Source organism: Dromaius novaehollandiae, chromosome 3, assembly GCF_036370855.1.
Source record: "Dromaius novaehollandiae isolate bDroNov1 chromosome 3, bDroNov1.hap1, whole genome shotgun sequence".
Taxonomy (NCBI): Eukaryota; Metazoa; Chordata; class Aves; order Casuariiformes; family Dromaiidae; genus Dromaius; species Dromaius novaehollandiae.
In genome coordinates, this window is record NC_088100.1 from 71,538,002 (window position 1) to 71,560,333 (window position 22,332).

Genomic DNA, 22,332 nt, shown 5'->3' on the forward strand with positions numbered 1-22,332 from the left:
ACAGGGACCTTCCACTCTTCCGTTCAATTCCTGGGCAAACAGGAATGCAATTCATCAGGTCAGGAGGAGAGAGCTGGTACCGGAGGGAATTGCCTCTGCAGCACAGTGCTGAGGGCAACCTTTTTATGACATTTTGAAAATATTTCCAAGTATGACTAATATTTAGACTAGAAAATGGACTACGGCATCAAAGTGGAGTTGGAAAATATAAAGAAATGGATTACTCTGCTTCAAGTACACTAAATAAGCTTCTTTTCTGTCTAGAAACCCAATGTCTTTCTCAGAACATTTGCATTTTAGAGAAGATGGCTATACTTCTGCCTGACCAAGTTGATAAGTATACTTGGGAATTTTTCCATGACATATCACCCATATTTTCTATTTTCTATTTCCTGACAGAAAGGCTCCAGCCATGTTTACTAGCTGAAACTGCTCCATTTATAGTAAATATGTTCATCTCTCTGAATGCTTTCAAAACTAACATACCGCCCTCCCACATGCTTTAAGAACAGTGATCTATTTCACCTTCTAGCACCTAGAACCCCTTGAAAAAGACATGAACAGAAGGGAAGCAAAAGATTTTAAAAGTATCAGGAGCTTTGTTATTAAAATACACAGTTGTGCACAAGACTTTTTGCACTTGCAAACATGTATGTATTTTTCGCAGGTGCAAACGAACAAGCATATGCTAAAACTGGGCACATTCGTTAGCAGCTATCTATGCAGATGTCCGGTTACACATTTAAAGCAGTAAATGCCACTATTCTGTGTGTCTGTCATCTCACTTTTCTTTAGACATCTAAGATAGACATCCACCTTCTGGACATCTTTGACATCTAAGAATTGTTGCATAATTAGAAAGACAAGATGGGCAACTCCTCAGTCACCTCAGCTGCAATTTAAAGCACACCAATACTCACAAGGCTTGAATGAAAAAAATGCTGCCTGTTAACATTAAAAGAGAATATTTTGTAGTTATTCACAATGAAAGAGCCTTAGCACAACTAAAATTTGTTTAGGCAATAATGAAAAAAGGATTTTGCTCCAGGAGTTGCAGGAAAATCGCAAACTAAACACACTCGAAGATATATTCTCTTTTACAGAAGACAGCTCACAAAGTTAAAACTATTCTGTTCTATCTAATCTAAAACAATCCACCGTGACCCCCCTAGTTTAGCACCACAGGTAGGCTCCTGCCTTTTAGCAAAGCTAGTCTAAAACCTCCCCTCCAAATTGAGAACCTTGTAGAACCTAGGGTCTCCCAAGACTCATGTGCAGCAGGTATCTGGCCGCGTAAATCACTGGTGTTCTTACCTGCTGGCTGTAACGATCCACTTGTGACTGTGCAGCAGGAGACAACTCTATATCCTGAGCTCCATACACCTTCTGAGCAATGATCCTTATTTTTTCAACAATAGGAAGCTGCAGAGACATGGAAACAATACAAATATGAACACTGGCAAAGAGACACTAAGATCTTTTTATTCCCACATGGGCAAGAAATTGGTTTGCGAATGACAAACTCAGAATCTATGAATTCTGGTGAATTTATATAAAGTTCCATAGCCAGTCACATTTTTGCAGTGGTTTCCTAGAAATAATGCTTTTTCTGCAAAGATATATCAGGTGAACATAAGAGCTTGTGTGAGGCTGACACTTTTTGTATGTATGATTATATCTGAGAAAAACAAAAGTTTAAAGTCATCTGCCTTTACATTAATAAAGAACTCCAGTAACAGAGATATTGCAAGGAAGAGAAGGGTCGCTTCCCACACTTTCAAGTAGCTAAAATGTAGGACAGTTAAAAGCTACTAAGACTCAAATAAAATCCCTCCCTCACATAAGAAAATTCAAGGTGACATCTAAAGACATGCCAGAAGACATCTTTTGAAACAAGCCAACAACATGATTACCGCAGCTTAATTGGGTGGAATGATGTCACATCCCTGACTTCAGGCTTTATAACAGAAGCGAATCAATAAAACCTAATGAGGATTGGAGATAATACATCACAAACATCCTGGGCATAATTCCTGGCAGCACTAAGCTGAAGCAAATACTTTAGTGGCATGAATAACCATCATGAGATGAAACTTCCTCTAGGTTCATTTTTACGGTATCTTCATGTCCACCGCAGTTATGAACACAGCATAAGAAATGCAAAACATGTCTGTCACCTCACCTTTTGGGTGCTGTTTGCATGTAGTTAAGGACTAACAGCAACAGCAAAAGGAAAAGTTCCACTCCCTGTTGTCTGTAAGCCAACATCAAAAACAACAACTTTCTGCTTAAATCTCAGTAAATTCACTGAGATGGAGATGTTCATTTAGATTCAGTTTGCATTTGCCTCAAGATATTTCAAACTAATTTGACAGCAACATAGTCACTGCAACCCCCCTCCAGCAACGATAGCTCTAGTTTCCAAATAAAATCCAGCAGGGTTGTGGCTAGCATCAGAACAGACTCCTTTAATGAAAGCTGTGACATTCTGTTTCCCTCAGGATATGCTAAATATCTTGCATGACTGAGTGTGAGCTAGATGGGAACTTTTTTTTTAATCAGAATTTCAGATACTTATCATGCCACCAATCACACCTCAAATTTTTTGAATTTAACTTCAGAAGAATCACCAGCAGAGAAGCAGATACAAGAGCGCAAGCAGCTAACAGGAGTGTTTTTGTGAGGCAGTTGCATGCCTCTGCAAGACATGCATGTCCAAATGGGTGAGGTAGGTTGCATCATGTTATAGAAGAGTTTGGGTCTATTTAACCTCACTTATAACATGTGGTAAATCCTGGTAAGCCCAGCTCAGGTAGAAACCAGCCGGGAGGCACGCATGCACACGTTAACAGAGCTCATTTATGTGCATGTTGTCAGACATGCTTCTTTCCTCAGGTTTCAGGAGCAGGGAATGGAATACACTACACTGTGCTCAGAATCCACCTGTCTCCCAGTATTTAGTGGGATTTTTAAGGGATTATCTATTTAGAATCACAGTGTAACGACATTTCAAGCTAAAAAGTTTCCTGTGTTCCAGGTATCAAGTAATGCTGCTGGGCGATTTTGTTTCAATTTAGTTAAAGTATTTTCCAAAGAAAAGCCACCTGGTACTTCAAACGAGAAATACAAATTCAATTCAGTTAAAAACAACTTAATGATATTTATCAGAAACAAAGTGCTAGTAATTCAAGAGAATTTTTACACATTTGCCACCGCAGAAACTTAGATGTTTATAAGACACTTGTAGGAACAATTCTAAGTTGTTTTTCTCTGGTCTTTAAGGGTAACTTTAGCTTTAGGTATTCAAGAATACTGTTGATTACACAACACTTCACTGTAGAAATCCTCTCAGTGATGGAAATAGGGATCCACCATATGTATTAACGCTTTACAACGCTAACTGATATGGAACAGTGCTTAGCTTAATTCAAAGAGTAGAAAAATATAGGGAAAAAAATAGGGTCAAATTATCCAAAGTACCTAAATAATTAAGGGACCGTAAGTTGGATTTTTGCTCCAGTTGATTTCAAACACAGACACTTCTGGAAATCTTGTGAGCCACCTATTTGTACCTTGAACACCTCAATCAAACATCTGCCATTAGGAGTCACATGTCCCAGGCACTTAGAAGAAATGTTTCTGTCTTTTTTATGTTTTCTGTCTGAGGGTGCAGCCCCCATTTATTTTCTGCAATGGCCTAGGATATTCCTGAACCAGTTGTTCATTCCTGCCACCCAACTGTAATTCACCACTGGCAGCTGTGCTGATGCAACTGTTGGCAGGCCCTCGCTATAACACTCTTAATGAAACAAGCCCTGTCCATAATATAATGCAGGTAGAACTGCACCTTCACACACGCTCAGTTTCATAGCACCTCTGCTGTCTGGACACTTACTGTAATAATGACATTTATAAAATGTGCAGACAATTAAAGCATTGAAAACACTGAAGATTTAAGATCAGCAATAAAAACAGTTCTCCTGCTCATTTCATTTAAGCAAGGTTGTGAATGTTATGCAACTACATGCATTTATGTGGAGCACAGGTGATATACAATAGAAATATTCAACCACTGTAGTATAAATTTAGATAAAAATTGACTTTTCAGATATGCAATTATGTATTAGTACTAATGCTGAAGGAATTACGGCAAATTCAGAGAACTCATTTCAAATTCAATTTTAGCGTCTTAGGCAAATGGTGCCATGAAATACTCCATGTAAATTTATACTAAACGTGACAAAGTGCTACAGGGTCACACTGTATGAATATTTGCTGATGCCTAAGGAGCTTTGGTGTTGCTCTGAAAAACAACAGGTCTCCATAGCTCTGCTAGAGACCACGTGCATTTCTGAAATCTCATGCATTTGGAGCTACCAAAGCCATGTGTTACTTCTAAGCCAAGCACAAACACATATATCTGCTAAGGATGTCAAGCACCCACACCATAAAAAGGATATTCTCAGCTGAAGTATAATGAGTGCTACAGCAAAGGTGCACAGACTGCTTTCACAAAAACACTATCTGTGCGGTGGTACATTTCATTATTTGATAGAGAATGATTAAACCAAGGAATCAGCACTGGTGAAGAGGATAGTCTGTCATTCTCAAGACTAAATTGATTAACCAACATGAAATCACACCAGTGTGGCCACTCAGTCTTGTCATGCTGCTGCTTCCTGGCAAAGTCGTAGCGTTAGTGCAGCTTGGTGCTGTTGAGTACTCAATATTCTTTCTTCTAATATTACCAACAACATACTTTGTAGCAGAAGGTAATTTAATTTGGCTTTCATTTATGTTAGCCTTTCTCATTTCTTTCTTCATCTCTTCCTTTAGCTGTAATAGCAGACTGCAGATTATCATTTTTTCCAAGTGCAGTTTGACGAGCATTTCCAAGAGCAGCGGACCAAATTCAACAGACTCTCCTTCTCCTCCCTTCCTCTGCTGCTCACACTCACGCTTGTGCCAGTGCAACAGAGAGGGCAGCACCACTGTTTGTCCAGCTGTACGTACCAGAGAAAGTGATCCAGGCTACAACATAACTCAGGGAAAAAATGGCTATTTTAACCCAGATCAGTTCACAGATCCAGTGATCTGCCCAAAGCCACACACAAGTGTTATATTAATACAACTGCTGGTGCAAAGCAAAGCCTGGATAAACGAAAGGGAAAGCGATGCAGAGATGCATCACTGCTGAAAGAAAGGCTCAATCAGCTTAAAATGAGCCACTGAAACATACCTGCACAAGCTGGCTGGCGTTCCTGAAATCAGCCTTACTGCCAAAAGTCAGCATCTTGTGAAATTACACGCATATTACCAGGGACCTGGCTATGGACTGTGTTGAGACACACTTTTTACCTCCCAGTCAGGGCACCTGACTTTAATCTCTTTGGCTCCTGAAGAAAGGGCTACATCTTTTTAAATCCCCACATCCAACCTCTGAGACTGCTGAGAAGCTGGAAAAAAAAAAAACCCAGTTACTTTCTCCCTTCCCTTCTTCTGCTTTGAAATACTCCTCCTGACTGTCTTTCTCCACCAAAACAGAGTTCAACAGAATATGGCTCTGAATAGCCAGAGTCAACAGTGCTAAGTCTTTAATCAGCCTTTATTGAAATGGGTCTCAGCAAAGCTGTGACTACTATGGGAAGTACCAGTGTTACCTACCCTAAATTTGAGATTGTAAGTGAACGTGAGTCAGGGCAGCACCATCTGAAGGGTTCTCTTCACAGTTATATGAGATAAATATTTGAAACTACTTTATTCTCTGAGAAAACTTAAGATTCTGCTGAAAAACCATGGTGTTTACCCAGAGAAGAATACATAAAAGCCACTGCACTAGCACTTGTAATTTACACATTTAATACACTAAAATCTTTAAACATTCACTTTAGCCCCACCGTCTGTAATATTATGGCTTGGTTAATTTATTGTTGCTAAACTACCTGTGTTTTAACAGAAATTCTTAAAATAGTTTAAAATCCAAGGCAGCCGCACTTTTCCTTTTTTTAATTTTTGCCTTCACTGAAAATAATAATAAAGAATCACTGGTTGACTAAGTGAAACAGTATGTAGACATCACTCATTTTGCTTCTTGGGAATGTTGCCAAATGAAAACATATGACGGGAGTATGGCTGAAGGTGCTGTGTGAGGTGACAGAATGCAGTGCTAAAACAATAGCTGACTCTGCACATTCAAGCTCCTACTTCTAGCTTTTCCCTTGGATAAAATAAAAACACATTTATTGAAATATCTGTATATTGTGGTTCCAGAAGATCTGCAGCTAACAAAAGGATTCCCAAGTCTTTAGCACTCCTCTTCCTTTGTTGGCACACGACAAGATTTTGTTTTTTAATTTGCAGAAAAGCACATTCACTCAAGTTAAACAGTTTGTGAATCAATACCTAAGCCTGTGGCCTTAGAGTCATTTCCCATTTCCCCAACTTTGAAACCACAGTTTCATGCAAAGAATGAGAAAACAATAAAAACAAACATAAAATTGCAGTGCCGTCATAAGCCCATGCACGCACGAGCGCGCGCACACACACACACACAAAAAGAGGAAGAGATGAAGTGGAACAAGGATAGCTTCCAAACTGAGAAGGCCAATCCAGTGGAGAAAAAAAAACTGTCAATATGCCTCTGAAATCTCTTTGATGGCAGTGGGAGGGAGGAGAGGCTGGTACAGCACTGGGGAATTCCTCTTTCGTGTGGCTTCACTGCAAGATGGCTCACTAGCAACAGGGTGGGGGAAGTAGTTTAAAGACTAGCATACCCTGGAGGGCAGCATAGCCTGCATTTCAAGATGAGAAATGATCTTCATCATTTATTAGGAGAAGCTTCAGGAAGGGGCATATATAATTTTATTTATTCCTACTTCAGTAGTGCTTAAGGACCTTCCACTGGGTCCGTTCATCATGGAACTTTGTGCTGTATAGAAAACTTCAAAACAAAAGTTTTTTGCCTCATAGCCAAAAGAACAGAGGTATGTTGGGGCAATGTGACAGCAGAAAGATGGTGGATGGTTTCCAAGGCTTGGATATCAGTGGAGGGAGAAAAAGAAATCCCCTCAACTCTCGCCCATATTGAAATGAAAGAGATGACCAACTTACAAAGAGTTGAAATGGTCCACCTCAGGTCATTTCCCTCGAGCTCCGCTCCCTCAAAACCAGTCCCTATGAGCCTTTCTTTGCCCTGCCTTCCTTCTCCTCACCCTCGCACCAGGGAGCCATCTCCCTCATGACCTCTCCTCACTCCGCCCTTCACCACCCATAGCTTACTCTTGCTGCCCGAGGCCGTGGGCAGCAGATCTAAGTGAGGTTAAGGCATGGAGAACCACTGCTGGCAGTCTCCTCTGTTTTGATGCTCCTCTTAGCCCTGAGTGACCCGTTGTCTCTGATGGCTGAAGCTAGGACCAGAAGAAATCAGCTGAGTGGCAGCCAGCACCATACAGCCATAGCACAATAGAGGCAAGGGCAGTCAAAATTAGGGGCCAGGTTGCTCCGGATTTGCCCGAGTTACACACTCCCAGGAAGGAAAAAAACCCACCAAAGTCAAAGCTGCTAACTGCTTGACTGCCTCCCCGAGAAGTGTCACTCAGCCTCACTCCCAATGGCTGGCCCCAAGGAGATAAAGCTGTCCCTTGCTCTTCAGGCTGGCCAGGCAAAGCACATTAGTCAGCCAAATTATTTGTATGACCAACTTCCACAGCATAACTTGGAGAGATTTTCGTTTGTCGTGAGACTACCTCAAGGCAGAGCATTAGCAAAAATAGATGTCATATGAAGAATTTGGACAACTGGAGCAACCTCTTTAACTCCTTCCTTTTGTGACCTTCACACTCTTTAATTTAGTTTCCCCATGCAGCATAAATCAGGTGGTTTGAGGCTCATCGATCACTTCTATCAGTTCACCACATCCACCTTTCAAAAGGACAATGCTAAATCTCTGACTGACCAGATCTGCTGATCCTGCCAGATCCCCAATATTTCCTCATGCCATGTGCCTGTCCTCCTCCTCCCCTCTGTCTCCTGGAGCTTTGGCCCATGCTGGTCCAGCTGCTTTGCAGGAAGGAACAATGTTTCTCACAAAAAACTAAGGCCTGCCTTCATTCAGATGGTTGAGGAGGGCTGCTGCAGTCATGAGAGAGTTCAGCACAAGAGCAGAGATGAGACTCTAAATGTTCCCTTTCCAAAAGCACAGACGTTTCACTGTGCTGGATAGTAAAAGAAGATAGGTTACTCTCCAGGCATGCATTCATGGGGAATATAGCTTCCCCCCTTATTCCCCCTCCCCAAGAACAAGCACTGAAGCCAGAGAAATTTGGGAATGCGATGCGTATGTTTCCATCCTCTCCTATCCTCCCCCTAGTTATCTAAACTTACTTTTAATAGGTCAGTCAACTTTGAGTAATAGCTTTCTGCTGCAACTTCAAGACACATACTTCAAGAAAAGTGAACCTAGAAAGGAAGTCTACACCGATAAGAGAGTTGATATTTTGATATTTTCCATATGTAGTAAGAATATATATTTTAAAAAAATAAAGCGCAGGCTGCTTCACAGAGAGTTCAGGAGGCCTTTACAACAAACCCATCCTTCCAAACACTAAAGGGAAATACTCAGCAAGAAACTGATTCAACAATAAAATAAGACGGATTAGTGTGCAGTGGGGATGAAAACCCATATTAAAACCACACACTAAAATACTGCTAATAATCTTTTGAACTATGTTATAACCTCCAAAAGCTATCATATAAAAATCTCAGTCTTGCTCCTGACTGACCCTCTCACCCTGCCAGGTTCCCAAGTATGATTCCTAATGCTGCAAGTATTACAATCTGCTTCTGTCCTTTTCTTGCACTTTTAAAATAACAACAATGCTGGAGTTATTTGTCAGAGGCCACTTCTTGTACTTGACCCATGAAAGGACACTGTCCTTTCATACACACACACTCCCAAAATCATACATGCAGCTATTCTTCGCAAAAGAAACTGTCTCAAAACATGCTTGAAATTTATCCTGTTCTCATGTCAGCTCTTGAAAAATATTTGCATCTAATGCTACTTGTCAAATGTACTCTTGCTAGAATCAAAATGCAAAAAAGAAAATGTTACAAGTACCAGTTGCTAGGATAAAAAAAAAAAAAAAAATCTTTCCTGCTTACAGAAATAAATTAAGAGAACCTGAAGGGCAAGCCAAAAGTGCAATTGTGCAACACGGTGCACTGTGCCATGGAGAGACATCTGAGGAAGCTTAAACAGACCCACTGAGATGCCTTAAAGAATATAACCAAATTAGCACAACTCCCTAATTAGGCTAGTATGCTTTGATACTGAGCAGGACCACCTAGTCGAGTCCTAAGTCGTGATACAACTGTGCTTGTCCAGTGTCCAAATTTGCTCAGTCAGCTCATGCTTGGGTATCAGAGGACAGCACAGTTTAAATGTTTAAACATACCCCAAGATTTAACAACAACAACAAAATAAAATTGTGATGCGCAGCTTTTTGCCAGTATTTGACCAACCAGTCCATGTATAAAAGACTATTTCTTGTTCTTCTCACATTACACTCATTTGTAAACACCTTTCAAAGAAGTCTTTGTTTTCAGATATATATACATGTGGAAATTATATAAGCATCGTAAAAAGAGTAAAATTTGATGAAGTTTTCCAGACTGAGGAAAAATAAGATACCTACAGAGAGATGGACTAAAAGGAAAATTAGAGTAATCTTAGAAAGACAGATAGAGATATGAATGAAGTAGTAGTGGACTTCTGTAAAGTATTTCCCCCTTCAACCTTTCAAGGGGGAGAAGGAAAAAAAAAAAAAAAACAGCACACCTCAACAAGTTTGAGGAAACCAGGACTCAAAAGTATTCAAGTAATCAGAGGAATGTGGAAGTCCCTGGAAAGATGAGGGATGGCACTACATCCTTTCACTCATGTCCCCTTTAGGCACATTGACATCGGAAAACCATCTGTCTGTATTCCATTTTATTGCCTCTTCTCTTTCTTGAATTTTATGTCATAGTTACCTCTTGGAGCAGTAGGATTCATTTTTCAAAACTGCCACACCAAAACATCCTATTACACTCCCAATTAATACCTGGGCAGGCTCACTTGGAAGAGGTTGCTTTCCTTCACATGTCTATGAGCATACTGACCAAACGACCCACGATACTTTCCAAGTGACAGCACTGCTATTTCACTCTCCTATTTCCAGTTGTTTCAGTCCCCATACTTTGCACAGTAAGAATGAAACAGAAGCCTAAACTTTACATTTTACTGTTTTTGTTGGCATAAGTTAAATTTTTACAGTATTTTAAAATTTTACATGTTTCTGTAAAATCTCTTCAACATATTTTTGAGGCTTATAATGTTTGTGTTAAGTTACAGGACGTTAAGGTGATGTAAAGATGTGATTCATTCCCTCTGTGCTAAGATCATGCTGCTTATGCAACACAGCACAAGAAGATGTGCCTGGGAAAGACATTAAAGCAGAAATCAGTCTCATTTTGTTTCTCCACAGAGGCACAGTCAACCCCCTACCAATCCTTTCTACTCATTCATACCGCAAGACTGCTGGTTATACAGAGTATATTAACATCAGAGCATAAATATGGGATTTATCAAGCTTTAATGTGCTATCTCTGTCATGCAAGCGTCCTATGGGGTTGATTACTATACATATTTCTGAGACAAACTTTTTTTTCATTTTATTATGCAAAAAGCATAAAATGATATCCTCAGTTTCCAGGGCATCTCATTAGAGAAGCTCAGAAAGTTAGATTCATTGTTCATTGTTTGGCTGTAAAAACGTTACGTGGGCAAAAAGCCCTGAATAGATGCTGCAGCACTTCTATTCCCAAGGTATTTCCATCTATTCTGTGAAGGCAATGTTTAATACTAATAGGAGCTGGTTGGATTACTGACATTTGGAAAATGGTGGGGGAGGTGGAAAGAAGAAATAAAATGGGAGCAGTGCAAGTGAGGTACCTCTCAGGGAGGAGGTGGAGAGTGAGAGACAACAGTAGGGCATATCTACCTCAGGCTGAACTTTTTTCTGGCAAGAAGAATCAAAACAGGGAGTTTCAGCCATGTAAAAGAGTGAAGCCAGGGTTTCTGCTGTTAAAAAATATCTTTCAAGCATTTTCTAAATAAATGAAGTAGCACTGTCAACTAGGGCACAGGATCTGAAATTTGACCAGGGCTTCCTTGGTGCCAAAGAAGTCTATTTTACTGCCCAAATTTTAACCCACCCAGATTTGTATAGTCTGGAAGGCCTTGGGAAATCATTTGTATAGCCTTCTTGGCAATATGTCCCTCCAAATGTTCTGCCGGCACAGTGATATTCCACCCTAGTGCTTTCAGAGGCCCAAACAGCCTTTCCTTGCAAGCTGCTCCTCTCGACAGGCTCTCATTGCTGTGATGTTGCCCTGCAGACAACTGCAATAACAAAGCCTCTAAAACTTGGGAAAAAAAAGTCACCATCTCTGGCAGAGCTGGGATCAAAACTTGGCACCAATCTACCCTTTGTTAGGATATGTGACTAACAGCTAAGCAAACTGAACACAAAGACCAAACAAGGATCAGGAGAATGAGGATAGGTGGAGAATCCCACATAACCCAATCAATGAAAATCAGAACACAATGAATCGGCTCCTTCCCAAGACCATCCAAGGCAAACGATCAGACCACTGTCTCTGATGTGAAACCCACCAAGATGAGACAACTCTCTCCTCAGAAAGCTTTGCAAAGTAAGGGAGCGATTGCCTACAGGGGTACAGGACTCATCATGGGGTGCAGGAGGAAAAGCATTTTGTGACTGTGTAAAATTTACAGGAAGTTTTAAGGGGATTGTGAGAATGTGCGAGATTTAATAGGGGGTATTTAGAGGAAGGACCAAAGGCAGGTAAAGGAGGGGATTAAGGTGGATTGATGAGGAATGAGAATGGGAAATAGAGGGCAAAGGGGAGGAAAGGGCTGATCGAGTAAAGGTAGCAGTTTGTCCTCTATCTTCATTATACCTGATTTCTGAGCATCTTCTGTGTTGGTGCACTCTCTGCTCTGGGTGTCTGTGTGTGACCACTAGCAAACTCCAAGCCAGACTAGCTGGTGAAAGAGAGACCTGCGTGCCAGTGACTGGAGTGACACCGCAAACTGCAGGGGTTTGCTGGTCCAGGTGCCAGCAGCTGGAGCAGGGCAGGGAGCCTGGGGGCTGCCAGCCTGAGGGTCTATGGCCAGCGGCTGGAGGGACCCACGTGTTGCATGTACACACTGGGCTAGCAGACCTCAGTGCCGATCAGCAGGAGAGGAGGCTGTGTGTGCTGCTCGTGTTTGTGCAAGTGCTGTGTGTGTGTAGGTGTGTGCTGGTAAAGGCAGTGCTTTCCCTTCATATTGATCTGTGTGGATGGAGGTGTGTGTAGTGAGTGATTACATGGTCAGCATTGCTGCTGGCTGCGCCCAGGGGACAGGGAACCGCAGCAGCCATGGATTCATGGGGCTGGGACAAGAGGAAAGCCCCTGGCTCCTGATGCCCACCCACTTCAGCTACCTCTAACAGCCTGCACTTAAAGCATGTGAATGCCTTGCAAAGGGGAGCCACAAACGCGTGCGATGCCCGTTAAATATATTTTTGTCAGGACAAACTTTCTGACTGTGAGATCTTCAGAGAACTCTCTCACAATAACTTGTGGACATTCCCCCTACAGATATACTTTTATGTTAAACAAGAAAGCACCAGAAACATGATTTAATGCAGTAAGTAACCAGCATTCCCAGCGAGTACTCTACACTACTGATTAGACGAGTCAGAGATTGTGCTTTGTCTCCAGCTTTCATGATTTTAAGCCAAGCCAAGCCAAGCCCCTTTTTCCAAGTACGCTAGATAGTTCTGTTGTAACATTTTTCTTGCTTTAAATCCAACACTGATGCAGCATGCATTCATTAAAAAAAAAAAAAAAATCTTACCTCCAAGTTGTATAGATATTTGAAACTGTTTTTCTGACTGGCTGCCTTTTCCACAGCTTGAGCTAATTTCACTGCTCCTCTACCACCAGCCGACCAGTGGTTGCAGGGTACAGCATCAAATGCTCCGGATCGCTTTGCAGTCTCACAGACCAAATTAACCTCAGCAGGAGAGTCAGTTCTGCCAACCAAACAATTCTGTGTCATGATTTTATTTAATGAGCTCTCTTTTATAACTATATATGCTTAGCCTTATTCTATATATGCAGTTGTAAAGCAAGCGTATTTAGAAATTGTGACATATACGTAGCACACTGATACACAGCACATATATTTATGTCTTTCAAGAACACTTTTTATAATTTTTATAACTAATGAACATGGAATATTAATACTTCCATAGCATTATATATCTTCTCTGTTATTAAAACCTTAAGCAGCAGTGAAAGATTTAAACATCTTTATATTCATGATGAAAAACAGAAATTCTTTAATAGTTTCTTTTCTTCGTGCCAAAATCGCTTATTTAAAAACTAAGAAAAGACAAAGTTCAAAGTGTAACATTAAATAATAGCTTTCTGAATGCAGTAATATCTTTACATCTTAATTTAAATTTAAACAATTTAAAGTCACACCATATTGCTTCAAATTCCTCTGTTCCCACTGATCAGGTTTATACATATAAGTAAGAGACATAACAGTAATTCAGGTAGCACAGCTATGTCTCTTGCTTAAACTATAGGTGTGAACTGTAGATTTACTCACACAAGTAACAGAAGAATGGACTTACTTGAAGACGTTTAGAGCAACCACAACAGGAACTCCAAACAGCTGAGTAATTTGAATCTGTTTCCGTAGATTACAGCAGCCATCAGCTACTAGCTGGAGGTTCTGTGCAATTAAACAAAAATTAATGGAAATATTAAGATGCATCAAGTCTTATCCAGCCAAAGAATTTTCTATAAATTAAACTGAACATAAACAGAGCTGATCCTGACAGTTATGGGCAAGTAAAATGCTTCCAGAGAAAACATTTTTGTACTTATCCTATTAATTCTTTTTTCAATTAATAAGCAACAGACATACTTAAGTGACTAAGCAGTGTCAAAAACTTGTACATGAATACACTGCCAGACTACTCCTTTCTGTAACACAAGAAGACAGTTCAGCTGATGACTGGCTGCCAGCAAATGAAAAGGATGCCAAAAATGGTCTGTGGGCAGGTTCACAAAACACACTGGCAGCCTTGTTGCCTGCTGCCCTATTTCTCATGCTTTGACCACTTGATGCTCCGAAGAAGATACCTAGTGGTACAACAGAGATACGTTGCCAAAGCCGGTCACTACTGGATGGACAGTAGATCATTTTTTCTCCTTAGCTATTCTGGTCACCTTGTGATCACTCCCTTATCCCCCTTCTCAGCAGACCAGTCAATCAAGAAGCAGAGCAGACACCTCCCCAGTGCAGGAGGAAAGCACTCAGATCACGTGCCTTTGTGCAATGTCACACAACCACGGAGACAGCTCTAACTGAAAGTCACAAATGCTTGTACACATCCCATGACTTCAGCACAACTGGGTCCACAGAGATGGAACTCGTAAGGCTTATACGCTTGGGAGACTTCAAAATATAGAGAATATCATACAACATAAACACTCACTGAGGTCAGATACATAAATATGTACGCATCTGTAAACACACAGTTCAGAAAATTTACTACCTTCGAGTTTCTCAAGGTACTATATAATTGCTGGCTTTGGGCTTTGAGAAGGTCATCTACTGATTCCCCATGGAAAATACAGTGCAATACCAATTTTCCTATGATGGCACAGAAGGAGTGACATGTAATAAATGTACAATACCTTTATTGCACCCTTTCTTTTTAAACCTCCTGAAGGTTTAACTTCAAGATCTGTATTATATGCACAAGATATTAAATGCACAAATAACTGTGCAAATATCTTGGAGTCTCCTGTCACGTTTAGTGACCATTTCTCTATTTCTTGAAAAGTTTATGAACAAATTACAGTAGAGGGGTGGGGTTTGACACACAGATGTGTTAAATGTGCAACCTAACGTACATATGTTCCAGACAAAACCCCATTAGTGGATTTTTGTTATTTGCTTTTTCACCCTACACTGTGTAGGCCTTATCTTAATTGTAATAAAACACACATCCCTAGGCAGACAGAACCAAAGAACTTAAATGGCTAACTGAATGTGTATTCAATCTAAAGGTGATCAGGTTGCAAAATTGTCAGAAACTGGAGGGCAGCAGCTAGAGCACAAGTAACTGGTTAAACTACCAGACTTTGTCTATAATGAAGAGACAAAGAAAACTTCAAAAATCCAATCTTGTTTGAAGTGTGACATCCAATGCCAGACATGAAGCACAAACAGATTAAACCTGTTGTTTAATGAACAGGTTAAGCTGTCATTAATTTCAGGGAGTGTCATTCCTTCCCCCAGCCATCTCAGATGCCAATTTTGACCTCTGCACTGCTCTGCCCTTGGGCCATGAATGCCAGAAATGCTTGAGAGGCCATGTGATGGACTGGAACGAAAAGATGACCAGTCTGAAAGCTCAGTGGTCCTGGAAAATTTGCTGAAAAAAAAGTTATTTTCAGCTGGTTCAGTTCTTCAGTCCAATCTACCATCCAGTCACACACACAGCACACACTAGAGGGATAACGCCAAGTGGCTGGGGGAATGCAAGATGGCTTTACTTACCAGCAATGCCCGCTAAGGGAGCTTACTGAACGCCAGCATTAGAGCGTGCCTTTGTCACCCCCGAGGATGCACACTACCCAGCCAGTGCAATGAGAAGTTGTTATGCTCCACACACCATATTACTCTGTCCCTTGTAAACAAATACTCTTCCCTAAATTTTTATAATAGTTCTGCTTACCTCTTCTGTGTATTCTTTCTTCAGAGGGGCACCAGCAGTTACCTGGAATAATAAACGGTCAAAATCACTGCGAATTTAACAACGCATGCCATAGTCCTAAATGGTCAGAAGCACACTTTGCTTACTCTCTACACTGTTAATTAGTGCATGCAGTGCACAGAAAATCATAGCTTGACCGCAGCTTCTGTTTTATTGCAAATTACATTAGAAATTTGCAATTATATTGCAAATACAGCTATACAATGCAATTATATTTATACAATACAAATACGTTTACATTTGCAAATACATTATGAATTACAATTACATTACAAATTTTATCGCAAATTATGTACAAGGTGAACAGGAACACTTCCCATTTTCTGTAGGCAGCAAGATAGAGGCAGTAACTCAGAAACTGGTGGTAAAAGATTGCTTAGAGAGTAAAATGACTATGTAAAACCAAGAAACAAAAAGCCTACACCATTGTTATAGCCCTTAAATCAATTTTCTGTATTTGAAAGCCAGTCTGCCTATTTTGGTGACAGGAATGAGTTACTGCCATCAAAACACAACTACAGAAGATTTGACTTTTTCTCCAACGTGGACACTAACTTAAACTGTAGTTGCTGAACCTCAGTTTAGCCACAGCAGTGTGAGAATCAGAAAACACCCAGCTTAGAGGATAAGTAGGCTGAGCAAATCAGATACAGAATAAAAATGCATGTATATCCAGGGCATTTCCAAGCATGTTTGATATAGGTCACTCTTAAGGGTACATTCATATGCTTGAAGTGACTCTAATACTGCCTACAAATGCTTAGTTCAGGACAAGTTCAAGTCAGGGAAAAGGAACAGAGATGCTATAATGTTATTTAAGCAATCTGTTCTCTGTTCCTAGCTTGCGTATTTTGGCATTATGTGAAAAAAACAGATAAAAAAAAAGCTGAAGGCAAGTTTGCAGAGTGGAAAAAGAGGGAGTCGTGAATGTGTCTTCATTTAGGCGACTTTGGACAAGTAAGCTACATTTAAGTTTGACAAATGTAAAAACTAGATTGTGTAAAATGAACAAAGTGATTTGTATGTAAAAGTTTCCTTTAAGTTAATTTGAATTTTTAGAAAGTAAGCTTTAATGTAACTTCATATTAAAAAAAAATGTGACATACAATATGTTTTTTGTTGTTACCTGCTGTACCCTTTGTTTTTAACCGATGTACAATACAGGATGTAACTAGTAAACAGTACATAAGATAGAGCTCTCAATCACAAACAACAGTTGTTTAAGCTGCTTTTAGGACTTGGAAAGTCTCTCTTTTACTTGCATGGCTTTCTATTTCTATTTAAATAGAAAGTTATATTTAAATAGTTAATTGGAAAGGATTTGGATGTTGTCACCTCAAATGTATGCGGAGACAGAACTTCGGCCCTTTCCACGTGCTTAATAGTGCGCCAGCAGGGCAAAGACGATGGAAAGCAACCTCAAACAGCTGGCTGAAGGAAAAACAACTCAGCACAGATATTCAGAAAAGCAACAGCATCTTTGGGGGTTCTGTAATTGCTTGAGGCAAGGGATTGCATGCAATGAATGTACCCTGCTGGAAAGCACAAAGATGGACAGACACAGAGTATCACCTGGGTACTACATTGAGCCTCCAAGGACCAAACAGTCCTAAGTGTGGCTCTTGGTTACTTTTGTAGGTAACCCCCCAGTAGAAGTATCTGGTACTGTACATGCCTATCTGATGCATCCTGTGACCAAATGAAAACATTATACTTCGAAAGACAGATCAGACAGAAATAGAGATAGCTATGAAGACACATATAAGTCCTGGTTTTGCAAGACTGACTGATAACGCACATGACAATAAACCAGCCTTGGAAATGCATGGAGGAATATCATTTAAAAAAAAGTTTCATTAGAAGTGGGCTAAAATAACAGAAAATTATGTAATTATGTAAACCACCTGAAAAAGAAGCAGCTCAGCTTTAGATGATTAGTTGCAAAAAAGATGGTGCATTCCAAAATATTGCAGCTGTGGAAACAGCTGCTGCATTTTTACCCAGTAAGACTGCTTCCCTGGCAGCATCATTCTCTCGCAAGCTGCTGAGCAGAAAAAAATTGTTTCGAGGGTTTTAGTGTCTGCTTGGCTAGCAGAATGCTAGTCTGATGGAATGACTGGGGAGTACTTCTAGGATCAGTAATCTGTGCAAGTCTCTTCTCAGCTTAAAGAGCAAGAAATGACACACTGGTGACCTTCACTACACTTGGAAAACACTTGCACAATTGTATGAGCTACCTCAGCGTCCCTGAGGGAATTAACCTGAGCAGATTAAAAGGACAGAAGGAGTTCCCATTATTGCAATGAAAGAAATCTCAAAACCTTCACTAAGTTTCCTACCTCCGCTCAAATACTGCAACCTGAACTCTCTTCTCACTTCTCCTCAGCTGCCAAGTTTCCCAGCTTATGACTGCTTTAGTGCACTTATAAACATTATTTCAAGATGCGAGGAAAAAAATATAAATATTTTATAGCATATTTTTTCATGCAAACAAACTTCCCTCTCGCAGCAAGGTTTAGTACTTCTTCAGAGCTCTTTTACCCCTCTTCTTTCATTTGTGCCTTTCCATTCTTGCATTGCCTTTGGAGGTTACAGCTATACAGTAAGGTAACTCAGGGAGGATATCTGACAATTGCCCCATGACCTACCCCCATTATTTCTTAAACCAAGATATCTTACTCATTTCAAACATTAGCAACAATTTTATTTTCCAAAAAAGGTGCAAAAACTTACATTTGGCCCACCTCCATGCATCTTCAAAGCCCTCACTGTAGCAACAAGCACAACCACATTGGGAACCAAGCCAGAGGCTCTGCATTTGATGTTGAAGAATTTCTCCATCCCAATGTCAGCACCAAAGCCAGCTTCAGTTACTGTTAAACATTAAAAAAAACAAAACAAAACAAAACCACACATAAAACATGCTTTCGGTTAAGCACTAGGGGATACTTTTACTTTAGCATACAGTGCACTTAAATATACACCAGTACTCAGTTTTGAATGAACTTTCAAATAGAGTTCTATTTACATTACTGAGTCTGATTAAAAAAAACTATTCCCAACTCAGAAATAAATTCTCCTACTCTTGATAAGTACAATATATCACTGTGTAGTCACATGGGAAAAAACAAGTAATGCAAATTAGTTTGAATCACCAAAATTTTACAAGCATCTGATCCTCTAAAATAACTATTTCTGTATAATTAGACTTATTTAAAATGTTCAAAAACTCTTACTCATATAAGACTTCCCTGTAGTATACTTTCTTCCTTGATTTCACTGAAGATGTTCTTTTATCACTAATAATGGACCTAAACTCTCCTGTTTGCAGAATTTTTGCTCATCTCTTGCTTTTCTGGAGCAGATGTTTAATTACAAACACAGAACAGCCTTTACAATCATGTCTTGATGTTGAAAATAATATTAACAGTGAGTTCTATAAGAGGACTTTGCACAAAGGAATTGTCAGACATTAGTCTAACATGACTCGAAAAAATTTATGCAGAACCAGGATGCGCCAGGCAAAGTACTTTCAGTGAGGACACAAATAGAAAAATATCTGCATAGCTCTGAAGAGACTGCCTTCATTTAAAATTGCTCTGATTTGCCATATATCGATTACTTCAGTTGCCTCTCAAGTTGTAAATCAAGAAGTCTGAGATTTTCTTCTTATTAGATGAACACAAGCACACGACCATTCAGAAATTCAATGGATTAAATCTCCTATTGGTTGAAAATCTGCCGATGTAACTACTTCCCATCCAAACACACTGAACAAACAGGCTCAAAGCATGCCTTCAAAAGATGTGAAGGGACTTCCAGCCAGGCAAGCCAGGCTGGCAAAACTCCAGAGCGTCCTGGGCTGCCTTATTCCTATGCATATACGTGTGTGCGTGTGTGCGTGCGTGTGTGCGTGCGTGTGTGCGTGCATGCGCGCTTATTCCAGGGCTGGTAATACGTGTCCATAACACCAACCGGCTTGCAAAAATTTGTAAATTTACTTCTCACTCTCTCCCTTTTGCCAGCAGTTTTAACACTGGTGCTTAGATGGGGCTTATAAGCTTCCGATATAACACCTGGGGGCTCGGAAACCTTCGTGGGGATCAGGGACGACGAGCAGGAGGCGCAACTTTCAGGACCGGCTCTGCCGCTGTAGGGGGAAGTACCCTGCTGGCAGCTGATGCGGTTAGGAAGTCCTGGCCTTTGTGCACATGCTCTCCCGCACCAGCCCTTTCCCACCCCTTCGTTTTAGCAGAGGCCAAAACAACTGCCTGCGCAGCGCTGCTCTGCCGGAGGAAATGGCCGGTGGGGCTGGGAGAGGAAGCAAGGACAAGCAAACAAGGGGATGGGGGGAGAGAGCAGAAACCTCCTGAAATAGTAACCTGGCAAGTATCCTCATTAGCATTCTCCAAAATTGTTGTAATGAGTGTATTATCTCTTTCTGAACAGCCCTGAGAAAAACAGACATTTCAAACATGGAAACAACAAAAAAAAAAAGTTTACCCAAACACGGTATTTCACAAGAACAAAGCTATTGTCAGCGTAAGTCGTATTAGAAGCAGAGCCAACAATCACATGTCTAATTTCCAGTAACACCCATTCTTCTTCTCCAGTCCTGTATGTGGCACAGCATGATTAACGAGAACTCTGAGTCAGGAATATATATAACCATGATCAATCTTTAATATAAACAACAGATAAACTACCAAGTACTTGAGAGGGTGGGAAAATAATTTGTCTCTTACGGAGATTGCCAGCATGTATACATAGCAGTCTCCTAACTGGCTTCCAAACAAAGTTTCCAGGGAATTAATGCTTTCCACGCCAAGCCTCTTAAAGGGTCAGTTTTTCTTAAGACTCGGGATGCCCCTTTCTGTACTTTTCAATGAGAGGAAAGCAGAGATTTCAGGCTTCCAGTGAGCACAGGAACAGTTCACATAGCACTTCGAGGCTCTCAGGAAGGTGCTAGACTTCCTTTATGTGGAGAGAATACACTAAGAAGCCAGAGCAAACACCCAGGAAAGCTGTGCAGGGGGCAATGATCTGTTTAGCTATGCATATTCTTCTTTTCATTCTCTGTAATGCTTTCACTTGACATGGAGGGGAAACACTGATGTGGCTAAACTTGACATACACAAATCATCTGAATCCTATACCAATATTTGAAAAGCTAAATGTGAACACTACAGCAGAGAGAATGAGATTTCATATTTTAAAGCAGAGGAAACAGAGAGGAACATCGGAGCTTTCTCCAGTGTAAGGAAGGAAACAGGATGTAGAATAAAAGCTGCCTGGATGAGAGCTCCCAACTCCATTTTATTTTCTCTGAGGAATAGCGAGAAGACAGAGCAATATGCCAAACTATTATACATTAAAATCTTTGTGCTGAAATACTTAATCCAATTGCTTTCATACTGTTTCCTGCTTCCAAATTAGAGTGCCAATGAAAAACAAATACAGAGCATGGATGGGAAGGTTCAAGCTCATCTACATTTAGAGATTATGAGATAAAAGTTAACAACTTGAAATGAAACAGCAGAAATTGCAAGTAATATGTAGATTCATGTATGTCACAGTTATCATTTCTACTATATGATATGTCAACAAAATGTAATTACTGATTACAGGTCAACTGAGGAGGACTTCCGGAACAAACCTCCACCTAAGCAGAAGGGTACAATGCGGTCAGCTTCTCAAGCACACCAAACAACTAAGCGTGCAGTTGCTTCAGCAGCTGCAGTGGTTGAGTCCGGTTTTGAGAAACCCTGACAACATACCCCAACTACCCAGCTTCTGTTCCCCGTCCCCCTCAGAGCAGTAACTTCTGAGCACCCTGAATCTCTGCTGCCGCGCAAATGGAGAGGAGGTGTGTAAGAGACATGACGAAGTCAGCATGACCTTAAGTGCTTGCTGTGATTCTCCCTCCCAACCCGCTCCCACCCAAACATAGTGTTTCAAAAGAAAGTAAACAGTTAAACAACTTACCTTCAGGGAGTTCACAGAAAACGTATTCGCACTTCGCATTTCGTTGCTAGCCTGAAAATGCAATCCCATGGCAACATATGCCAACCTAAATGAGGGCTGCTACAGTCCCACGCCTGGCTGTGAATTCCCAGTCCCTTTCTTGCACTGGCAAAACCGGACAATGACCTATACAGGAACTAAAAGATTATTTTCCAGGCATAATTTTCAGCCAGTACGGGACTCTGAGCTGGCTCATTGCACAGTCATATAAAGTGCAAAACCTAATTCTACAAATACTTTGTTGTTTAAATTTTATGCTTCAATTTTATGTCCTGGAGTATCATAAGAAGCATTAGAATGCTGATCAAAGATTAAAAGTACATGTATCAGTACTGTGCTATTACATTAATAATGTCCCAAGGTCATCCAGCAATTAATATACACGCATATATCAAAA

At 40.5% G+C, this 22,332-nt stretch overlaps 1 protein-coding gene across 6 annotated transcripts in view; it reads right to left on the reverse strand.

Annotated features, from left to right (window-relative positions):
• The window catches only part of MTHFD1L (methylenetetrahydrofolate dehydrogenase (NADP+ dependent) 1 like), a 161,259-nt gene that overhangs the window by 50,089 nt on the left and 88,838 nt on the right, over nucleotides 1-22,332 (reverse strand). For 5 of the 6 annotated variants that reach the window (XR_010388415.1, XM_026122168.2, XM_026122164.2 and 2 more), the window contains 5 exons: nucleotides 18,645-18,784; nucleotides 15,873-15,914; nucleotides 13,755-13,855; nucleotides 12,968-13,145; nucleotides 1,315-1,422 (listed from right to left, as the gene is read on the reverse strand). Coding sequence is in view for 4 of the 6 variants with exons in the window: in XM_026122168.2 (XP_025977953.2) it covers nucleotides 1,315-1,422; nucleotides 12,968-13,145; nucleotides 13,755-13,855; nucleotides 15,873-15,914; nucleotides 18,645-18,784 (569 nt within the window). In the remaining 2 variants the exon portion in view is untranslated. Of the gene's footprint in view, nucleotides 1-1,314; nucleotides 1,423-5,239; nucleotides 5,457-12,967; nucleotides 13,146-13,754; nucleotides 13,856-15,872; nucleotides 15,915-18,644; nucleotides 18,785-22,332 lie in introns of those variants that run through there. The other variant, XR_003262500.2, reaches the window with a different exon arrangement.